Below are 23967 nucleotides of genomic sequence, written 5' to 3'. Positions count from 1 at the left end.
ACAATCTATAAGACAAAATTCAAGATACTGGTTCATTTACCTCCTAAAAAAAGGGGAGGGGGAACTAACATAACTATTCTTTTAAAAAATTACTTACAAATTTTTCCTTTTTGTTTTTTTTTTTTCACAGTCATTAACCAAATTCACAAATTATATGGTAGTCAGGTATATATTTTAAAAGAATTTTAAAACTTTTATCTTCATGTCCTACTAGCTCTCCCTATTTTCATATAAACATTCTTCATTTCTCCTATCAGGGAAGTCTTTTGAATCTCCATGGGTTTCTAATTTCTAAAATACCTAAGGTCACTCTTTTCTCAACCTTCTGCAGCAATCCAATAAAAAAAAAAACCTCACATAATTGTTTCTTAGAGCTACAGCTTCCTCTCTTGCTGCATCAACAATGTTCTCCTAGCCCAATGAGTAAAAGCCAAAAGATGCTAGATTCAGCTACCCCAGAATAAAGGGGCACTTCCCAAACAGTAAGTGCTGATGCAAAGAACAAGTAAATCTGTCCCAAGACACCGTTGGTTCTTTTCTTAATCAGCAGGAAAAAAGGCAAGATTGCATAATGGCGCCAGGATTGTTAACAATCCTATTCAACCCAACAAGCATTTATTAAGTGTCTACTATGTAGAAGACACTGTGCTAGTTGTTGGGATAGAGACAATTTTTTTTTTTAATCTGTCCAGTCATTTTGTGGAAGTTTCAGGCAATGTAGAGGCAAAATTTCTGGCAAAATTGTCTTTGAGAATTCTCAGAAAAAGGTCCAGTTAAAGAAACTAAGAACATAACCCAAAGCCACAGAATCAGTTGCATTCAGCCCTCAATTCTAAAAACAAAAGACAAATTACAAATAAACAGGAACTACCTGCCACTGCACTGAACTGGATTTCAACCTCAAAGTGAAGGACATTTATCAACCTAGAATTACAGAAGCTTAGAACCTGACAGAATTTTAAAGGTAAAGCTCAATCTCCACAATCTGCACAAAAGTCCTTCTATAACATTCCAGGAAAAGGCACCTCCAAAAACAAGGATAATACCATGTCATGAAGTATCCCATTTTTTGTATAATTATTAAAAAAATAATAATAATAATACAGGACGAGATAAAACCCACTTCCCTCCCTATAGCTTCTCACCAATGATCCTATCTACTCTCCTTTGGTGGCATGGGGGCAGCCTCTGTGGGTTGCCATCCCTGGAGTCACAAATCATACACAGTGCTCTAAGGTTTTACAAAGTATTTTCTTCACAAAAGTCCTGTAAAGAATGTCATACAAGTATTTTTAGGTCTAACTATAGATGAGGAAACTGAGGCTCAAAGTTCTGATTTGTTCATGATCACACTGCTAGTCAAGGTTGCTGACCAGATAACCCGACCCCAATAAAGAAACACTCTTACTACAGCCTAAGATGGATCTCGTTTTTGTGTCCGTCAGTCCACAAGTACTCATGAAGCCCCTACTATGAGCCAGGCACTGTGCTAGCTAGACCTCCGGGATACAAAGTTAGCTGGGAGTCCCCTCCTCGGGAGCCTCCACTCTAGCGGAGACAAGAGGTGAATACCTAGGTATGTTTAAGATAGAAAAAGACTAGCTGGAAAAGGAAATAAGAAGGGTAAGGAATGAGCAGCTGGGAAAGACCCAGAACAGGCTGCAGCAGAATCCAGCCAAACCTTGAAGGAGCCAGGCAAAGGACGGAGGTGGTAGATAAGGAAGAGCAGGCCGGGCACGAAGGACAGAGAAGGAAGATGGTGGCTCAGGCTGGAGGAGCCAGGGAAGCTGGGGAACAGAGAGAAGAGCTTCAGAGACCCCAGCAGAGGGTTACTGAGGCTTGGGAAGGGGCCATGCAGGCCAACTTGGAATTTAGCAAAGTGAAGTCAAGTATGGAGAACTGAGGCAACTGAAATGGTCCAGGTCAAAGAAGTACTGAGAGGCGGCTAGGTGGCGTAGTGGATGAAGCACTGGCCTTGGAGTCAGGAGTACCTGGGTTCAAATCTGGTCTCAGACACTTAATAATTACCTAGCTGTGTGGCCTTGGGCAAGCCACTTAACCCCATTTGCCTTGCAAAAACCTAAAAAAAAAAAAAAAAAAAAAAGCAGCACTGAGGTGAAAATACCTATCTGTAAACTCTTTGATCAATAGAGAAAGAACAGATCAAACTGAGCCTACAACTAAATAAAAACTAGAAAACCAACAAATTTAAAACCCCCAATTAAATACCAAAATAGAAATCCTGAAACTCATAGAAGAGATTAACATAATTAATGCTAAAAAACAAACACAATTAAAAAATAAAATAGTTGTGGTTTTAAAAAGATCAGTAAAATAGATAAGATAGTAGTTAATCTGATTAAGAAAATGAAAGAAAACCAAATAACAGTACAAAAAAACAAAACAGGTAAAAATCATAATCAATGAAGAAATAAAATTAGAAGCTATTTCACCCAATCATGTGCCAAAACACCTATCAAAATGAAACAAATATTTATAAAAATATAAACTGCCCAGATTAACAGAACAGAGAAAAAAAATACCCCATTTTGGGAAAAGAAATTAAACAAGTCATAAATGAACTCCCAAAAGAGGAAAAAAAACAACTTAGGATCAGATGAATTTACAAGTGAATTCATCCAATTAAAGAACAAATAATTCTAATATTATCTAAAAATGTTTTTTTGAAATAAAGAAAGGGATGTACCAAATTCCTTTTATAATACAAATATAGTATTGATACCTAACCTGGGGATTATCAAAATAAAATTTAAAAAAGACTCATTGCCCTATATCGAATCACAAATTTTAAGTAAAATATTCACAAGGAAACTATAGCACTGTATCACAAAAATCATACAATAAAACCAGGTATGGTTATATCAGAAACCCTGGGCCAGTTCAATATTATTTATTCATATTACTAATATTTATTACTATATTTACTAATTCACTAAATTACAGTTTTTACTAACATTACAAAATATATTACTAATAATACTATTTAATAACACTATTTAATACTATTTAATATTCAATAACAAAAACATGATTATTTTAATAATGCTAGAAACTGCTAACATAATACATCCATTCCTGTTAAAAGCATTTTAGACTATAAACAGAGAATTTTCCTTAAATTGATAAGTAGTATCTATTTAAAACCAAGAGCCAAATTGTCAATATTGGGGATAAGTAAAAGTCTATTTCTAGTAAGAGCAGAGATGAAGCAAGGATGTCCATTATCATCACAATATTCAATATTGTACTAGAAATTGGTATCTAAAGCAATGACAAGAAAAAAGAAACTGAAGGAATAAGTATAATCAACGAGGAAACAAAATGCCCTTTTTTGCAGATGATATGATAGTTTACTTAGAGAACTCTATGGTCAACTAAAAAACAAACTGAAAGAATTTACAACTTCAGCAAAGTTGCAGGATATGAAATATTGTTGTTCAGTTGTGTCCAACTCTTTGTGACCCTATCATTGGTTTTCTTGGCATGGATACTAGAGTGGTTTGCAATTTCCTTCTACATTTCATTTTACAGATGAAGAAATTGAGACTAATAGGATTCAGTGACTAGCCCAAAGTCAAACAGTAAAGAAGTGTCTGAGGCTGGATTTTTATTCATGAAGATGAGTGTTCCTGATTCCAAGTCAGGTTCTCTATCCACTACACCACCTACCTGCCCCAGGTTGTAAAAATAAATCCACACAAATTATAAGCATTTCTGTATATTACCAGCAACATTCAGCAGAAAGAGATAAAAAGAAAAAATCCCTTTAAATAGTTATGAATAATATAAAATATTTGGAATTCTACTTGCCTAAATTATACATAGGAAACCTATGAATATAGTTACAAAGCACTCATCACACAAGCAAAAGTAGATCAAAATAAATGGAAAAATATTAATTGTTCATGGCAGCTAGGTGGCACAGTTAATAGAGGGCCAGCCTTAAGTCAGGAAGATTCTTCTTTCTGAGTTCAAATCTGGCCTCAGGCACTTAATAACTGTGTGGCCAAGTCACTTAATCCTGTTTGCTTCAGTTTCCTCATGAGCGGAAAAAGAAATGGCAAAACAGTATCTTGCCAAGAAAACTCCTAAATGGGGTCACAAAGAGTAGGACATGACTCAAACAGACTGAGTGGGCCAACAAAATAAAAATTATTAATTTTGTGCAAAACCACTAAAATTACCAAAGAATTCCATTATAAATCTAGGAAAAATAAAATAACAAAATTAATCTGGGGAAGAAAATACAAAAAAAAAAAAGAAAAATAACAAAATTCACAAAAGGTCAAGAATATTAAGGGAATCAATGCAGAAATGGGAAGGAAAAGAGACAAGCAGTAGCATATCTCAAATGATAATACAGAGCTGTAAAACAATTTGGTACTGAATAAGAAATAGAGAGGTTGATCAGTGGAACAGATTAAGCAAATAAACACAACAGATACCAGCTATGGGGTATTCAACAAAAACAGCTAGGGAAACTGGAAACTAAGCAAGGACCAATATCCTTACCATATACCAAAGATAAGTTCAAATGATCCAGACATTCCGAGTGGCAACATAAGCAAATTACTGACTATGAAAGAAATTAACAGTCGGAGAAATTCACAAAAGATAGAAATGAATAATTATTATGTAAAATTTTTTATACAAATTAAAACAATAGAGCTAAAATTATCAGAAATGCAAGAAACTGGGGGGGGGATCTTTGCAGTAGTTTTTTTTTCATAAAGGCTGAATTTCTAAGACACAGACAACGGGGTCAAATTAAGAATAAGAGTCATTCCTCAAATCATAAATGATCAAAGGATACAAATAGGCAGTTTCCAGAGGAAGAAATTCAAGATAACAGTAGCCACATGAAAAAACAAAAAGATCTAATCTTTCAAATTAGAGAAATGAAAATTAAAACAACTCTGAGGTACTACCTCAATGTCATCTGGTTGGCTAAGATGGCAAAAATGGAAAATGACAAATATTGGTAGGAATATGTAAAGACAGGTTTTGTAATGCACTGTTGGTGGTTCTGCATACTGGCTCAACCATTCTGAAAGCAGTATGGAACTATGCTCAAAACTATTAAATTGGGCATACCCTTTGACCTAGAGATACCACAACTAGATCTAGATTTCAAAGAAATAAAAGAAAAAGGGGAAGGATCCAAATATATAAAAGAATACTTATAGCAGATCTATTTGTGGTGGCAATGAATTAGAAACAGGAAAAATCCATCAATCAAGAAATGGTTGAGCAAGTTATGGTATCTGAATATGACAAAATAATATTGTTTTACAAGAAATGATAAAGGGAATGGTTACAGAAAAACCCAGGAAGATGTGTTATGAAAAGCAAAGTGAAGTGAAGAAAACCAGGAGAACGACTTATAAAATAATAACACTAAGACTGATCAGAACTGAAAATAAAACTCCTTTTTTTTAAAGAGACAGTTGAGGCAAGCGCAGATGAAAGCCTGAATTAGAACGGTGATGGTGTTAGTTGAGAAAAATGGAACTTAAATATGATATTCTGTGAAGGTAGAAACAAGAATTGGCCAATGGATTGGCTATGGGGGTTAAGAGAGAAGTTAAGAATGACAGTGAAGTTTAAACCTGAATTACTATAAGGAAAAAAGTATAGAGTAGTTTGGAAATAGTTTAAGTTTGGAAAGTAAAAAAGAAGTTTGGAATAGATGAATGTTTAGGGGGAATTTGAGATAACTATGGTACTTCTAATCTAAGATGTCCAAAAGGCAGATGATGGAACTCAGAAGACTCAGGTTTTTTTTTATATGTGTGTGTGTGTGTGTGTGTGTGTGTGTGTGTGTATGTATTAATGTATCTAACTGGGAATCATTTGCAGAGAGATGATAAGTGACCTCACATCATCTTTAAAAGTTATGAAAATGCTAGCTGGGGAGTAGCTAGGTGGTGCAGTGGAGTCAGGAGTCCCTGAGTTCAAATCGGACTTCAGACACTTCATAATGACCTAGCTGTGCGGCCTTGGGCAAGTCACTTCACCCCATTGCCTTGCAAGACAATAATAAAATAAAAATGCTAGCTATTATTATTATTATGCAAGTGAGATAGAATAGAGAGAAAAAGGCACAAGATAGAACCTCTGGGGACACTACTGGGCATGGTAATGGGCATGACCCGGATAGGAAATTGAGAAGGAAGAGTCAGATGGTTGGAAGATATGTAAGAGAGAGCAGCTTCACAAAAACTAAAGTAGAAGTGTCAAGAGGAGATGAGCAATAATGTCAAATACTGCAGACTTCAATAAGAAGGGGGTTTTGGAGAAAAGACATTAGAATTAAGACATCATTTGGCAGCCCCATAGGCTCAGAAGAAATCTAGGATCCTCGGACAAACTTAAAAGTAAATGATTTTTTCCAAAAATTGCTTCTCAAGTCACATCTTCCCCACTTTACGTATGTGTGTGTGCAATTATTTATCAGGTCCTGAGGAGGGGATCATCCCAATAACATTTCATCTTCTTACGTTCTAACTTGTCTAGGTCTTTTGAGGAACTAATTCTATCAATGCATACATTATGCAATGCAAGTCTACCCTCTAACAAGTCAGTTTGGTGATCAGCAAAGTTAATAGGCATCTGGGGCACACGTCCGGAGCCGGCCTTTGCCTTGCTAGGATGCAGGTGGCTGCTGCGCTGGGGCCCACGAGGAGGTTCTGCCGGCCACCCGGCCGTGCGAGACTGCCCTGGGCCATCTCTGGGCACCAGCGGGGTCGGGGCCGCGGCCCTGCCACCTGGGGGGCCCTGCCACCTGGGGGGCCCGGCTTCTCGCCCCCAGGCACCGCTGGACTTGGCGTCCGAGCGCGAGGCCCTTCTGCCCGCGCGGCCCGGCCCGGCCCGGCCCCGTTTGCTGCGGGTGTCCCGTCTGACATTCTGGGTTCGGGCCCGGTTTGGGCGGCCGCCCGGGCCCGCGCCTCGGCTCCCCATCGCGGGCTGCCCTTCCATGGGCCCCGGCGGGGGGCAGCCGAGCCGACCTGGGCAGCGCCCCGCCTCCGGGGGCCCCTCCCGGGGCCTCAGCCTCCTCATCCCACAAAGGAAGGGGTCGGACTGGGGGGGCCCGGCCCGGGAAGGCGGGGAGCCCCGGCCCGGCCCACAAGGCCCCCCCCGGCCTGCCTCAGTTTCCCCGCCCGCGGCGGCCTCAGCCCGGGCACGAGCCGCCGCCACCGCCGCGCGCTGCGGGCACTGCGGGGGGCTCCGGGCCGGGACAAGGGGCCCCCCGGCCCCCGCCCCCCGGCCCCCGGCCCCCGGCCCCCGCCCCCCGGACCCCGGCCCCCGCCCCCCGGACCCCGGCCCCCCCAGACCCCGGCCCCCGGACCCCCGCCCCCCGGACCCCGGCCCCCGCCCCCCGGCCCCCGGACCCCCGCCCCCCGGACCCCGGCCCCCCGCCCCCCGGACCCCGGCCCCCCGGACCCCCGGCCCTCCGGCCCCCCCACCCCGGCCCCCGGCCCCCGCCCCCCGGCCCCTCACCTTGAGGCGCTCGGGCGGCCTCGCGCGTCCGCATCCACGTCCCGGGCCGGCAGCCGCCGCCGCCCCTCGCGGCCTCCGTCCGTCCGTGGGCCCAGGGTGGCCCCGCGCCCGCCTGCCGCCCCCCGCCGGGGCCGCTGCTGCGCCGACGCGGACTCCGACCCCGGCCCGGCCACGCCCCCGCCACGCCCCGGCCACGCCCCCCACGCCCTCGGCCGCGCCGGCCGCCCGGCAGGCGCCCAGTGCGCAGGCGCAGCGGCGCGGCCTTAAAGGCGCAGGGGCCGCCCGGGGCGCGGGGCAGGCCGGGGCCCGAGGGCCAGGCGGGGGCCACCCGCGCCTCCGCCCCCGGGGGCCGCGCGTGTCTGTGGAAGAGAGACGCGTCCGCGTGGGTGCGGGAGAGGCCGCGGCTTCCCGCCAGCAGTGACGTGCGCGTGTGCGGGCCGCGGGGCGTGACGTGTGCGGGCCGCGGGGCGTGACGTGTGCGGGCCCCGGGGCGTGACGTGTGCGGGCCGCGGGGCGTGACGTGTGCGGGCCCCGGGGCGTGACGTGTGCGGGCCGCGGGGCGTGACGTGTGCGGGCCGCGGGGCGTGACGTGTGCGGGACGTGTGCGGGCCCGGCACCTACGCACACTCATATGCTGGAGGGAACACGTCTGGCGCACCATGTATTCCACATGCAATACATGAGTACATTCCGCATGTCCCGGGCCCCATGCGGCACTGCATGTCAGGGCTGCCCTGTGTTACATGTTATTACATACGGTGCATGTTGGATCACACATCATGTCAAAGGGCATGTGGCAAGCATGTGACTGAGAGGTTGTAGGGTGCGTAACCATTAGGAGAACACACGTTTAATGTCCTGGGTCACTATAACATGTGATCATGAAATGGGGTTCATCGTTTTGAGACCTTAGAGTGGTCACTGTTATGACTGCCTGGCCAGGGACCCCCCAGTGCAGGCCTCACTGCCCCCTCCTCCAGGGCCCGGACCCCACTCACCCAAGTTCTCCCAGGGACAACACTCATTATCATGCAAATGGCCTATGCCCGGGGGAGAAAGCCCTAGAAATCAGTAGTCAGGGCACACTCCAGCCTTGGGGGAGTCTGCCAGGGCTTCCCTCCTCCCCTCCTGCCCTTCGGGCCAAGGCCCTGGGGTTTGGGGGGGGAGCCAAGCAGCCACCCAGAAGACCAGGAATCCTGCAAAGTCCAATAATGGCCTTGGTCCGAGACCAAGGCAGCCGGCTAGATGGAGCCAGGAAACACAGGCAGCCTGGGAAAAAGGAAGGGAGATAAACACAGGCTCCTGCAAAGCGGTTTATCAGCCTCCTTGTAATTATCAGAACACAAAGCTCCTAACTCATTTGCCTAGAAATTATCACTGCCGGTAACCGGTTATTTTCTCATTTAAATCTACGGAAGGGGGTCCTCAGAAGAGGATGACACAGAACATGGGAGCTTTGGGGAGCAAGAGTTCCATCATCCCCCAAATCCCAACCAATCAGAATTGATTGGGTAACATCAAGAAGTGGAAAGCAAGAAATAAAGTCTAATAAGAGCCAGGTGGAGAGGCTTCAACGATCTCCCCAGCTGAGATTACAGGCCAGCAATTAAAGACCTCAGAATGAGACTGCTTGGGTGGATCCATGCGTTTCATGACAATGATTTTCATCAACATCAAAATAGCCACAAAGCAGGAAGCACTGGAGGCCGCAACAATTTTTCCAAATATACTTCCACAGGCTGGAGAATTGACTGAGGTATAGTCTCAAGATTCAAAATGATGCCCACCCATTGAGAAGGGCCTTTTAATTAATTCAATTCAAACAAACCCTAGGTAGGAGCAAGCTTTCTCTTCCTCACCTCAAGCTCCCTGATAGTCTTTAAACCTATACTTCAATGGATCTGAGAAATCATCAATTCAACGCTACAAGCATTTATTAAATGAAGTAACTAATGGAAAGAGATTGGTAGGGGTGGCTAGGTGGTGCAGTGTCTAGAGCACCAGCCCTGGAGTCAGGAGGACCTGAGTTCAAATCTGGTCTCAGACACTTCATACTTACCTAGCTGTGTGGCCTTGAACAAGCCACTTAACCCCATTGCCTTGCAAAAACACTAAAAAAGGGGAAAAAAAAGAAAGAGATTGGACCTCTTCAAATCTCACTTAACAGCTGGATGACCCTACACAAGTCACTCAGCCTCTACCTGTTTCAATTTTCTTATTGGTAAAAGGTAGACTAATGATAATAACCAATTATTAGTGATGACACCTAACTGTTGGAAGAATAAAATAATAATTGTAAAGTACTCTATAAATATCCACCATGTAAGAGCCACATTTGCATCCCACCAGCTATGCAGGGCCAAACCATCTATGCTTGCCAATTCTGTAGTCCCACAAATACAGCCAAGCTCCTCTACTTCACCGACATCCAACCCTCTTAAAGTGGATAAAAGATCAATTAAATGCACTAAAAACTACACTGAACAAAGGACTGAGCACTGGGCAACGTCTGGATACATTATAAATTCAAGTCATCCAACTACAACTGGGCCCTCACTGCAACAAGGCAGTCCTTTTATTCCTCTCTAATTGATTCTCTATCTCAGGCCTGCACAAAAGCTTTTTCAAACCTTTCATTCTGTCCTCAAGCTTCCCACACTGACCCTCCCTTCCTCTCTGTGGGCTGAGGACTTTTGCCTTTGACTTTACTGTGAAACTAGAGGGCAAGTGACGGAGCTCCATCTTCTTGTCTCCCCCCAGCTCAAAACCCCTTAATGCATCACCCCACCCCCATCCCCTAGTCTCTAATAGGCATCTCATCACCTTGCCAGGGCCACACTATCTCTCCTATGTGTATCAGAGCCCTTCCTCTCCTGCAGATTGCCCCCTCAATCATCCCTCTCTCTATGTCTTCCTATCTCCTACCTGAAAACATAACCAGGTGACCCCCACGGAGGTAACCAGTGTCATGGATGGCAGAATGGATTTGGAAACTGGAAACCTTGCCTTAGCCATTAGCTGTGTTACAGAGGCAAGTCACTTAATCTTTTTAGCCTCGGTTCCCTCATCTGTAAAACAAGGATAATAATCATACCTCACAGAGTAATTTTTGACAGTCGACCAAGATAACATGTAAAGGGCTTTGCAAATCTTAAAAGTTCTCTATATAAATGCTAGTTCTGATGATTCTTTTTCTTTGCCCAGTCCCCAACTTCTTAACTCATCCTTTGACTGGAAATGCTATCTCCAAAGTTAACAATAATATCTTAATTGCCAGATCCGTTGATCTTTTTTCAGTCCTCATCCTCTGGATGATAATAGCTCATGTCTTTAGAGATTCTTAAGATTCACAAAGTGCTTTTATCCTCATAACAATCCTGTGAGATATATATATGTGTATATATATATGTATATATATGGGGGGGGGGGGGTTCAAGGTAATGGGTTAAGTGGTTTGCCCAAGGCCACACAGCTAGGTCATTATTAAGTGTCTGAGCCTGATTTTGAACTTAGGGACTCCTGACTCCAGGGCCGGTGCTCTATCCACTGCACCACCTAGCCGCCCTGAGATATACTATTATTAATTACCATTTCTCAGATAAGGAAACAGAAATAGGCAAGGGTTAAATAACTAGGATTACATTGCAAGTAAATGTCTGTGGTAGAATGGGGACTCAGGTCTTCCCGACTCCAGGTCCAGTACTCTATCTACCGTGCCACCTGCTGCCCCACCCCACCCTACCTTTTGCCTTTAGAGGCAGCAGGTGGCACAGTAGTAGTAGATTCTAGAAGTAGAATCAGAAAGATCTGAATTCAAATTCAGGCTGACATAGACTAGCTTTGTGATCCTGGGCAAGTTTACTGAAGCTCTGCCTGCCTCAGTTTCCTCAAGGGTAAAATCGATATGAAACACCTACCTCGCAGGGTTGTTGTGAAGATCAAGTGGGATATTTGTCATATTTTTAGCACAGTGTCTCATAAGAGCTCAAAAAAAGTCTTGTTTCTTTTCTTCCTTAATCCCGGTGACCTCCCTCCTCTCTGAGCTTCAACACTCCTCCCTTCTTGCCCTACTTGCCTAAGCATTCCTTGCTTTTCTCACATCACACCAACAGCCTCCCCCCCCCCCCATCCTCCACTCGTTTCTCCCTACACCTTCGCTTCCAGGGATCTCATCAACTCTCATGGGTTTTAATTATCATCTCTGTACTGGTGACTCACAGGCATGCACCTGTAGCCAGTCTTAGAGTCTCCCCTGAGCTTCTCTCTCACGTCATCAGTTGCCTATTGAATATTTCCAACTGGATATCACAAAAACATCTCAAACTCAACGTCCAAAGCAAAACCCATTCTCTTTTCCCACAAATCACCACCTATTCCAGATTTCAACTTTTGTTGAAGCATCATCATTTCTCCAGGTTCCCCGGTTCAAAACCTCAGTGTTAGCCACAAGACTTCTTCCCCCCGAACCACATAGATTCAATTTATTGCCACATCTTGTCGGTTCTACCACCACAAAATCTCTAATCCTGTCTCTCTACTCACAACTATTCACCACCTCTCACCTGGATTATTGTAATAGCCTCCTACCTTGTCTCCCTCCCTCATCTCTCCCCATGCCTACCTATCCTCCACACTTCTGCCAAAATGATTTACCTTAAGTATAAATCTCCCTGTGTAACTCCCCTATTCAACAACTCCAGTTAATTCCTTATTGCTTCTAGGGTAAAATATAAAAGCTTGTGGTTAGCTTTTCAAGCCCTTCACAAATCTGGCCTCAACCTGTAGTAGGTAGGAGATGCTTAATAAATGAATACTGATAGTATGTTCTAAGGGAAGGAAAAGCTTCTGACTGGCTCCAGTCAAATATGCAGATTGGAACCAATCAGCTTTCAGCCAGAGCTAGGGGAGGGAATGTCACATAATGGAATTTCAGGTATGTGAGTCCTTAGGCAGCCGGATAAGAATTGTTTGAACAGAGCAAAAGATTTCTTTCTTCTTAGAGGCTGACATTAACCAAAGAGTTAAACTGTAAGTTCTGTTGAGGAGAGAAGAGAAGGTGAAAAAGGGGGTGATTGTGGTACAGGAAGGGATAAGACAAATTGATGAAGGAGCGGCTTCTCTGAAAGGTGAAACCAAAGGCTTCTCTAACCTTACTACTTCCATCAATAAAAAATATTTATGAAATGTGACTTACCCAAAGTCCCACAGCTAAAGGACTTTTAAATACCAACCAGAGGCAACAAGTCTCTTCACTTCTTCCTGCCTCAGTTTCTTCAAGTATAAAATAGGAATAATGATAGCACCTACCTCCCAGGGTTGTAGTGAGGATCAAATGAGATAATAATTGTAAAGAGCTTAGCACAATAGTGCCTGGCATTTAGAAAGTGCTACATAAATGTTAGCCATTCTAGAAAAAAGCAATAGTCATCAGAGTTTCTTCAGTAGATGAGTGACAGAAAAACTAGCACTTTGAGAAAATCACTGGCAGTTCTAGGAGGATAGTTTTGGGAGGGGAGAGAAAGAAAGGACAAACACAACTAGTTTGATACTAGAGATTAGTATAATTCTACACTAGTATAATTCTTCTATGCTAGAGATTAGTAAAATATAATTATAGGTGAGGATGTGGGTCATGTAAGTAGAGAAAGAGAGCAGACTGAGAAACCTTGTGAATCTAAAAGAAAAAAGATTTCAGCAACTGGATATGTGGGGTCAACGTTGTGAACCTGGGTGACTAGAGCCAGCTATCAAAATAGGGAAGTTCAGAAGAGGGGAGGGTTTGGGGAAACAGAGAAGGCGTTCAGTTTTGGACATGCTGAATTGAGAGGCAAATGGGACATCCAGTTCAAAGTGTCCAATAGGCAGTTCATGATGTGGGACTAAAGCTCAGGAATGAAACCAGGGACTAGGATCTCTGTGAAGATGATCTCCATTTTATATAGTTACCTGTAGTCTGCCTCCATAGACATCTCAAACTCAACATGTCTTGAAGAGGATTCCTTATCTTCTCTGCAAAACTTGCCCCTCTTCCAAATTTCCCATCACCATTGGGGGCACCTCTGTCTTTCCAATTTAATTGTCATTCTAGTTTAATAACTTTGGTGTCCCTCTTCAAACACTGGCTTTTTCTGAATTAAAGGAACTAATGTGGTTAATTATATCTCTACAACATCTCTTCTAAATATCTCCTCTCTCCACTGACATAACCACCCCTTCTGTCTGAACCCTCATCACCTTTAGTCTAGTCTATTGCAGTAGCTCCCTAATCGGTTTACCTGCCTCCTTTTTCTCCACTTTCCAAATCATCTTCCATGTATCTCCCAAAACATGAATTCTGCCATCTCATCTCCCTCCTCAGTAAACACCTCTGGCTTCTTATTGCCTCTAGAATCAAATATAAACTCTTTTGTTTGGCATTTAAACTTCTACACAGTCTGATCCCTTCCTATCTTTCCTTATCTAGAAAAATGGAGTTACACATTACTCCCTTTCATCCTCTCTACAATTCAAGTTTGAGCAGTGCTGTTCCTCACACATAACACTTCATTCCTGCCTCTGACCTTGGATGGGTAATCTCCATAGGAGTGCAAGTGCCCTCTGGGAAGGTACTTTTTTGGTATCTCCCGGACTCAGCCCTCAATAATTTGTTGCAACAGACATGAAGCTGGCTACAGCATTTACAGCTGAAAAGCAACTGAACAACAATAAAAGTCCAATCCCCCAAATAGAAAAATGCAGAACTGGAGACCCAGGAAGGTCAAGTGATTTCCTCTAGGTCATGCAATTAATAAATGGCAAAACCAAGATTTAAATCAGGTCTTTGGACAACAAACCTGAGAGTATTTGTCGTGTGGAATTGTACATTAAATTGTAAGATTCATAAGATAAAACAACTTTTAAATGTAACTAGTACTAAATACAATCTTTTACACACAGAAAATAAATATTAAATATTGGATGATGGAGGGGTTGTTGCTGTTTGGGACAGTAGCATGAAGTAAAGAGCCATAGCTGAGCCTATGCAGTAAAGCTGATCACTGCTTCAGACTTTGTCCCATTCAGTTGTTGTTCATCTAGGGATTAGACAATTCTCCTACTACCTGTTGAATCATATGAGGTCAAAGCATCACCATGGACCAACTCATTGGACAGGCCCAGTGCTCTAACCAATATACTACCTCATTGCCCTGGACTTGTTTCCTAATTTGTGAAATGAGGAGTTGTGTTAGATGATCCCTTCCTGTTATCTATGACCTTATAAGAAGCTAAAAGACCCTAAAAGTATCAAATGAATTCATTTAGGTAACATTTGTTTATAAACCTTAAAGTGCTAATAGAAGAGATTATATCTGAAAGTATTAGCTGTTATTTTAAAAAAAAGTCTTGGTCACTCAGAGACTTAGAATTGTTTTTATTTTCCTTTCAGGTCTGAAGACAGAGAGACTTGAGGCAAGTAGCATTGAAGGCCACTTTAATGGTTGGATCATCATAATCATATTCCGGGAAAAGAGATATTGTTCCAAAGCCCCACAGACTGTTTGAAAAGTTCAATGGAGGCAACATGGATGGTGAAGAGATCTCTACACCTGAACAAAGATTTGGCAAGCAGGATAATTTCAGAAAAACCCAGAAAGATGTAGGACTGATACAAAGTGAAATGAGCAGAAGCAGGAAAACACTGTACCTGGTAACAGCAATATGCTTCAATGAAAAACTGTGAATGACGTCATTACTGTCAGTAATTCAATGAGCCAAGGACAATCCCAGAGGATTTAAGATGAAAACTGCTATCCACCTCCAGAGAAAGAACTGATGTATCAATTCAGACTGAAGCAGACTATTTTTCTTTCTTTCTCTTTTTCTTTCTTTCCTTCCTTCCTTCCTTTCTTTCCTTTCTCTTCTTCATTCCCTCTTTCCTTCCTTCCTTCCAATCGTCTTGCATAAAATGAAAAACATGGAAGTGTTTTATATGATTACACATATATAATCCATATCGGATCATTTACTGTCTCAGAGAGGGGGAAGGGAAGGATAGAATTTGGAACTCAAAACTCGGAAAAATTAAAAAATAAAAAAACAACCAATGATAAAAATTGGTTTTAAATGTAATTAGGAGGAAAATAAAATATTATTTAAAAAAGAAAAAATATTATAAAAATATATTATTTTTTTAAAGGAGAAGGAAGGAAGGAAGAAGATCTGGGTTCAAACTCTAGCCTCTGCTATTTGGGCAAATCACCTGACCAAGTTCTTTGGGTCTTAGTTTCCTCACCTATGAATATAGAGAGTAGGAATAGAGAACTGCTTTTAGCTCCAAAACCATGATCCTAATTTTGTAATTAGGATCCTAGTTCTTTCCCGAAAACCATAGGAAAAGTATAGACACAAATGCTGAGATCTCTTTCCTCCACACGCCTCAACATCAATATGAATGTTGTTTTAACTTCATCCAGGAATCAAGTATACTAGTAGCTCTTCGCCCTGATAGCATTTCAAACAACTTTTCATTTCTGTATGAAATTGCCTCTGTAGTGGGGTGGAGGCAAGATGATCTGCCTACAAAAGCTTTGTCATGAATTCCATTAGTCATTGATATTGCTTCAACCTCTCTGCTGACCTCATGCCAATAACACAACAGTAGAAAAATTTCCAGGACAAATTTCTAGGAGTCACAGAAAGATAACTTTAGACTAGGCAATAAGAAAAACATTGGTAATAATTAAAACTATCCCAGAGTAGAATGGACCTTCTCCAGAGACATTGGGTTCTCCATCACCGAACGTTCTGCAGCAAAGGTTGTGATGTAGGTTGTGAATGGCAGTCCTTTTCAGGGATAGGCTGAAGTAGGGGATTTCTGATGTTGATCTAACTTTGAGATTCTGTGACTTGGATTATCTTTATTTGAGCCCTGATTTGGAACTTTACCTACTGAAAGGCTTTATACATAGTCTCTCAAGGGTCTGTCTATTTTGCTATTGTGTGAGTGGAGATATGGAAAAGTTAGGCTATAGCCACACAGACAACATTCATTCTCTGACTCTTGCTATAGTTGTATACAAAGATCAGTTATGGGGCAGTTAGATGATGCTGTGGGTAGACTGCCAGATCTGGAGTCAGGAAGACTCATCCTTATGAGTTTGAATCTGGCCTCAGACACTTACTACTTGTGTGACCCTGGGCAAGTTACTTCACCTTGTTTACCTCTGTTTCCTCATCTAGCACATGAGCTGGAGGAAAAAAAGACAAACCACTCCAATTTCTTTGCCAAAAAGACTCCAGATGGAGTCTCAAAGAGCCACTCAACTGAACATGACTAAACAACAATAACAAAATGTCAATTATACACAAACACTGTTTAAGAAGAGACCTTGAAAACTGATTTATGGATGTGACACTTGTACAAGCAGTCCAGCCCATGGTTCAAGTATCGTGTTCATTAAACATCCAAGAAGACTGTAGGTCACCAAATGAATTAATTGGTACAATATTCGAGCTGTCCATAAGGTGATTCTTTGCTTGATAGCCCAGCAACCTGGGCAATCTTCCCTTAGCCAATGGTAGGAAAGTCTTCTTCAAAGGTTGCAGTAACCCTGCTTGAACACTCCCACCCTGCAGATTCTTAACCTACTTACTCCCTTATCCCTCAGTGAGTCTGTGGCTTCAAAGACAACTCCAAGTGGCTTGATCAAACCCCTGACACCAGAAAGATGAAATATTATTCAAAATATTAAAATATAAAACTGATCATTCTACCCAGCTCAGGAGTGTCATTCCTTGCCTCTGCCTAATGGTTTCCTTTAAGTCACAACTAAAGTCTCACCTTCCACAAGAGTGCTCCTTAATCTCAGCATCTTCCCTCTGCGGACCCTTCCAACTTATCCTGGTTACATCTTGTTTGTACATAGTAGTTTGCGTGTTGTTACATTAGACTGGGAACTCTTTAAGAGCAGTATCTCTTTTTTGTATCTCCAACCTTAATATAGTGTTTAACTTATAGTAAATACATAAGATAGATGCTAGTTGATTAACTCATTGGAAAGGACCATGATATTGGGAAAGACTGAGGGCAAAATGAAAAGGGGATGGCAGAGAATGAGATGGATAGAGCGTCACAGAAACATCAAATGTGAAATTGGACAGATATGGAGAGATAGGAAGTCCTGGCATGCAATGGGCCATGGGTTGGACATGAGTGAACAACTGAACAACAACAAAAGTCGACTGACTTGGGGCGGCTAGGTGGCGCAGTGGATAGAGCACTGGCCTTGGAGTCAGCAGTACCTGAGTTCAAATCCGGCCTCAGACACTTCATAATTACCTAGTCGTGTGGCCTTGGGCAAGCCACTTAACCCCATTGCCTTGAAAAATATAAAAAAATAAAAAAGTTGACTGACTACCCCATCTGGGTTTCTCCCAGCTAGATGCCACATCTCAGTATGCTGTGGCCATTTAGATAACTGTATACAGCATAAAATGAAAGGAAATCATTTTGTTTTATACTTGCTTCCAGCCATGTCCTAACTGCTGAACAGCTGTTCAGTCATGCCTACTCTTCATGACTCCATGGACCATACTACCCATGGAGTTTTCTTGGCAAAAATACTGGAGTAGTTTGCCATTTCCTCCTCCAGTGGATTATGGCAAAGAAGTTTTATTTTTTTGCAAGGAAGTGGGCTTAAGTGACTTGCCCAAGGTCACACATGCCAAATTTGAGCTCAGGTCCTCCTGACTCCAGGGCCAGTGCCCTATCCACTGTACTACCTAGCTGCTCCCAAGGCAAAAAAATTAAATGACTTGCCCATGGCTACCCAGCCAGTAAATATCTCAATCCAGATTTGAACCCAAGTCTTCCTGTCTCCAGGCCTACCACTCTACCCCCTGAGCCATTAAGCCATCTCCTCTCATTTCCCTTCCCATATCTTTGGATGTGGGGGATTCCTATCCACACATACCCATAGTTAATGGAAAGAAATAAGAAAGAAAGTAGCTACACCCTGTGTCAGGATCACAGACTCTAAATTAGGGAAATCAGGAGAGGCAGAGATGGAAATCAGAGGAAAATTTCCATCAACCAACTAACCAGCCCAGCAATATTCCCAGTAGATGGTACATAGTCCCAGCAACTCAGCTTCCTTCCACCCTTGACTCTCCTGCAGAGCTGGTGTCTGGGGTTTTAATTCACCTGTTTATAGCTTCATCTTCATTAACCATTAATTGGTCACACTCATGGAAACCCCAAAGTCTAAATCCAAGGAATACAAAGGAATGAAGTGGTAAATCCAGCCCTAGAGATGGCAGCCTACAGTCTCATCTTCCTCCATCCTATCAAGAGGTTTCCCCCCACCATTATAAGCATTTTGGAGACTCTCCCTGAGGGAAGAGAGCCAATTGCCTTCTAACCTTCAGGTTTACCATCAGAAACCACTCTGCCAACCTCCATCTGTGAATCAATATCATCCAGGGTCCAGGAGAAAATAAGAATTCCAAGAAAGAGCCCTAGGTTATACCAGAGTAAATTTACTCAACTAATTAAATGAGCCATTTTTGCACATGGAGGGTTTGTTTAAAGGTTCAGTTTGCAACCCGAATCACAAGGAAAAGCAAGAATCCAGGCCCCCCACCCATCCAGAGGCTACTTTAAAAATTTAGGAAGAGATAGTTCATTTTATTTCCTTGGTAATGAATTTTCTTGAAAGTCAGACTTTTTCCCCATTTTGGTAATGATACATGCCATTGTGATCACTTAAATGGGATGCCAAGTGGAAAGGAAGGGGCACTGGATTTAGAGTTGGAGGACGTGGTTCAAATCCTAACTTCCACATTCTATGAATATTTCTGTGACTGTGAGCAAATTATTTAAACCCTCTGGACCAGTCTCCTCATTGTCAAAGAAGAGGATTGGATTAGATCAAGATTTCTTAAACTTATTGGAAAAGATATAAAATATTTATAAAATTTTTAAAAAGAGAGAGTCCTTAACCTTTATGCTAATGTTTTAAATGCATAAACCAAAATATACACGATTGCAAAGGAAACCAATTATATTGAAAAACAATTTTCAAAATATTAAAAGTTCTAAGTTCCTGAACCCCTTGAAACAACAACAACCAATAACAACATTTATATACCACTTTTCTAGGTTTGTTTGTTTTTTTTGCAAGGCAAATGGGGTTAAGTGGCTTGTCCAAGGCCACACAGCTAGGTAATAAGTGTCTGAGACCGGATTTGAACCCAGGTACTCCTGACTCCAGGGCTGGTGCTTTATCCACTATGCCACCTAGCCATCCCCATATATACCACTTTTAAAGGCTTCTTTTCATTCATACAATAACTCTATGAGACAGAATTTTATTGCTTATTCTTTAAACAGACGAGGAAGCTGAGACTGAGAGATTAAGTGACTTTTCCAGGGTCACACAGCTACTATCTAAGGCAGGATTCAAATTCCAAGTTCAAATCTATTCAATTGGTCGTAGATTCCTTTTAGTTAAGAACCACTGGACTGGAGGATCTCTGACGTTTCTACCATTTTAGGTCTATATTGAGGATTCCCTAAAGTTACTGACAAGTTACTGCTCTAAGGAAGGAGTTGTTCTTGTTGGGGGGGGGGGGGTTAACCCCACAGTTTCCCAGATCTGTGAAATCACACTTCCCCCCAAAAAAGGTTAGCATAAAATTGAAATTTTCATTTTGAAACTTCCTCCCCCCAAAAAGGTTAACATAAACCTGAAGTTTTCATTTTGAAACTTCCTTCCCTAAAGATTCCTTGTACATTCTAAACTTCCTTGATTTCAATGTGTCTAATGGTACCTTAGATTCTGTTCCCCTCCCCCTGGCTCTGAGTTGGACATCACAGAGAGCTCCCAGATGGCAAAGACTGTTTTTGCCTCTTGAGATATCCCCAGAGCTTAGCAAAGTGCCAGGAGCATTCATCAAATGTTTTTTTGACTAACAGACTGACAGCCCCCCAGGACAGGTCTACATCTTGGAGATCAACTCTGCCTTGTGATTATTAAGAAAACAAATCATTTTCTTTAGCCAGGGGAGCTCTCCAAAAAAAGCTGAAGGAAACTCAGATACGCACCAGGTTCTACTGTGATTCTTCCTCCAAGATTCTAGCCTGTACATTATAGCCAGAATGCCAAAATGGTGTGGAATTACACAAAGCTACCTTTGCTGAAGATTTGGCATTAGAAAAATGAATTCCTGGCTGCCTGCCCCCACCCCCTTCCCTGGAACAAATCAGATGAAATAAATCCTTAAAAGGAAACATGAGATGTAAAAGCCACAGATCCCTTCTGGGATCTTTTCATCCTTTTTCAGAGTAAACAAAGACCACAAACCCTAATTCAAACACAAACCTCTCCTTTTTAGAAATAATTTTAATTTCCAGGTAAATATTTCTGGGTCTTACCTGTTTCCCAGTGTGGTTTTCAGGGGCAGTAGTCATCTTGAGAGTAACCATCATAAGCCAAGAGCTGAGGGAGATTGGGGATTTGAATTCAATTTACAGCTGACTCACGGGGAGTGGTTTAGGCCACACTCCACCCAGATTCACTCCTTTTCCTCCCACCATCTAGTTGTCAGCGACTGGGTCTATGGGAAGCTGGGATACTGGAGGACTGGGAGGTCTGGTGCATAAAGGGTTTCTCTGTTTCCTTTTGATTGAAAATTGATGGAGTTTTAGTCATTGAGGGAGATGGGGGATTATTTAACCCCTGTAGTTTCATTGGGGCAGATTCTGACCCCTTGGCAATAGGCTTCCAAAATAGATGGGATTTGTCCTCTGGCTAGCTCCTCTTCTCTGCTCCTTGGGAGGATTTCCAGGAATTCTGCATTCATAATTTCCTCTGGGGTGATTCTTCAAATTACAGCTGAGCTGTGAGTGCATTGCAAGCTTTTGTGCTCTGGAAGACTGATGGATATTTCTAAGTGCTGCCCACAGTCCTCCCAGTTTCCTTGATAGCCCCCCCCCAGACCTCTGCCCCTGGGACTCTGGGCTCCCTTGGAGAGGTGCCCGATGGGCTGCATCTGGTCTGGAATCCAAGCCTCCCCCACACACACACTTTCTGGGGTGTTTTCCTCCTTTGGGATGAGAGTTCCCTAAGGTCAGGTTTCTATTTGTGTTCCCTCTAAAGTTTCAGACAACATCTGGCTAAAGGTAGTGGTAGCTGGGTGGTCTATGAACATCTGCTGAACCTCCTGAGTTCAAATCCCATCTCAGACACTTCCTAGCTGGGTGACCCTGGGCAAGTCCCCTAACCCTGTTTGCCTCAGTTTCCTCATCTATAAAATAAGCTGGAGAAGGAAATGGTGAAAACCCCGATGGGGTCAGAAAGAGTGGGACATGACTGAATGACCACAGAACCTGTCCACTTTGGAAGGTAGATGCTACTTTTATCCCTAAGGAAACTTGTAAGTGACTGGCTCAGGGCCACTCAGGTGGTGTCTGAGAGTCTGTATCGGCTCTCACTGAGCCCTTCAAGCACTCTCCTGGGGCTTGGGAGAGGGGGGCTCTTAGCTGCTTAGCCTCATCCCAATGCCCCCCCCCCCAGCCCCAGGCTGCGGAGGTCCAGTCTCTGCTGCATCTTGCTGGGACTTTCTGAGACAATCTCCTCTGAGCCTTTCAAGTATCTGTCTTCAGGACACCAGCTGGAGGCTTGAGTAAAGATTGTTAAAAACTGTCAGAGCCCAAAGAGCCAGCTAAGAAAAACCAGCCAGATGGGCCCGAGGCCCAGGCGAATCTTGGAGAGAGGGAAAGAAAACAGACTCTCGCCAATTAGGCTTGGAGCACAGTAGGCCCTGAATAAATGGTTTCGACTTGCTAAATGATTACAGATAACCACTGAATTTAGGGATAGGTCTATCCAAAATCCCCGGGTTTAGCTTACAAATAAATTTGAATAAGAATTTGAAAAAAATAAAAAGGGAAGCCAAGTTAGGTGACAGATTAGAGGCAGTCATCCAGATGAACTTTCTCAACATTCCCCTGCAAACAATCTTAAAATAACTATTCAAATCAAATTTTGGAGTAGCAGAGCCAACAAAAGTTCAGGGGGCTTGCATGAAGGGTCTGTGACACTGTGACCAGCCCAAGAGACCTGTCCAGACTGTACAAGGGTAGCAGGGGCTTCAGTTGCTCTCAACCCAACCATGGCAAGGGATTACAGATGATCCTTTGCTGGCACTGGGAACAACTGGTACTGATCGGCAATTCTATTGCTATGTCTCTATCTATACTTATATAATATATGTATACAGATATATATGCAGTTCTGGGTCACAGTCCCATATATATATATATATATATATATATATATATATATATATATTTATATTTATTATATATTTATTTATATTTTTATATATGCACAGTTCTGGGTCACAATCCTACATATATACATATATTTATATTTATTATATATGTATATTTTTATATAGGTGCAGTTCTGGGTCACAGTCCTACATATACACATATATATTTATTATATATATTTATATATGCACAGTTCTGGGTCATACTCCTACATTTGTACATATACATTTATGTATGTGTATGTGTATGTGTATATGTATGTGTATATGTATATGTATATGTATGTATATGTATATGTATATGTATATGTATATGTATATGTATATGTATATGTATATGTATATGTATATGTATATGTATATGTATATGTATATGTATATGTATATGCACAGTTCTGGGTCACAGTCCCACAGAGAGGACTACTTGCGGTGGTCAGTTTCAGGTCAATTTGGAATGGGAGAGTATGCAGTTGCAGGAGAGCAGAGACCCTTCCTGGATAAAGACTGAAGCCCAGATCAGGATAGCACTGATCATACCTTTTATCAGACCACAAGTGGCAGGGAAACACTGAAAACTTGAAGACTCCCAGAGTTCTGAAAACAGCACAAAAAGGTCTGACACTTTAGACAGTTTCTCCCTACCACCAAATTTTAACATAAAGTCTAAGTCAAGAAATAGGGTAGGAAAAATAAGTAAGCAACAACAACAAAACAAGTTGTCTCCAAAAGGCAGTTGCTACAGTGACGGGGAAAAACAAACGAACAGAAAAATTCATTAGACTGCTATGTGAAAAGAGTCACATACACAAAAAAATGTTTTTTAAATGCTAATTAGCAGAAACCAAAAAATGAATTTCAGGAAGAGTTAAGGAAAGAAACGAGTGGTAGAGGAAAAATTAGGGAAAAGAAATGAGAGTGATGCAAGAACATTATTTTAAAAAATTAACAGTTTGGTAAAAGAGAACCAAAAAATATTGAAGTCACACCTTAAAAACCAGAACTGATATGGTAAAAAAAAAAGGCACAAAAGTCCACTGAAGAAAAGAACTCCTTAAAAAGCAGAATATTTCAAATGGAAAAGGAGATACAAAAATTCACTGAATAAAAGAACTAGTTATAAAGTAGAATTAG

The 23967-nt window shown here is 42.4% G+C and overlaps 1 protein-coding gene across 9 annotated transcripts in view; it reads right to left on the bottom strand.

Annotated features, from left to right (window-relative positions):
• Nucleotides 1-21036, bottom strand: part of EVI5 (ecotropic viral integration site 5) — a 195548-nt gene extending 174512 nt beyond the window's left edge. For 3 of the 9 annotated variants that reach the window (XR_012475537.1, XM_074221667.1, XM_074221673.1), the window contains exon 1: nt 20936-21036. Coding sequence is in view for 5 of the 9 variants with exons in the window: in XM_074221667.1 (XP_074077768.1) it covers nt 20936-20989 (54 nt within the window). In the remaining 4 variants the exon portion in view is untranslated. Of the gene's footprint in view, nt 1-7521; nt 7634-20935 lie in introns of those variants that run through there. The other 6 variants (XM_074221672.1, XM_074221668.1, XM_074221674.1 and 3 more) reach the window with 3 other exon arrangements.
• Between the last annotated feature and the right edge of the window lie 2931 nt (nt 21037-23967).

The sequence above is a fragment of the Macrotis lagotis genome, chromosome 2, assembly GCF_037893015.1.
Source record: "Macrotis lagotis isolate mMagLag1 chromosome 2, bilby.v1.9.chrom.fasta, whole genome shotgun sequence".
Lineage (NCBI taxonomy): Eukaryota > Metazoa > Chordata > Mammalia > Peramelemorphia > Peramelidae > Macrotis > Macrotis lagotis.
Note: the sequence above shows the minus strand (reverse complement) of the source record. Positions and strands in the feature narration are given on the sequence as shown.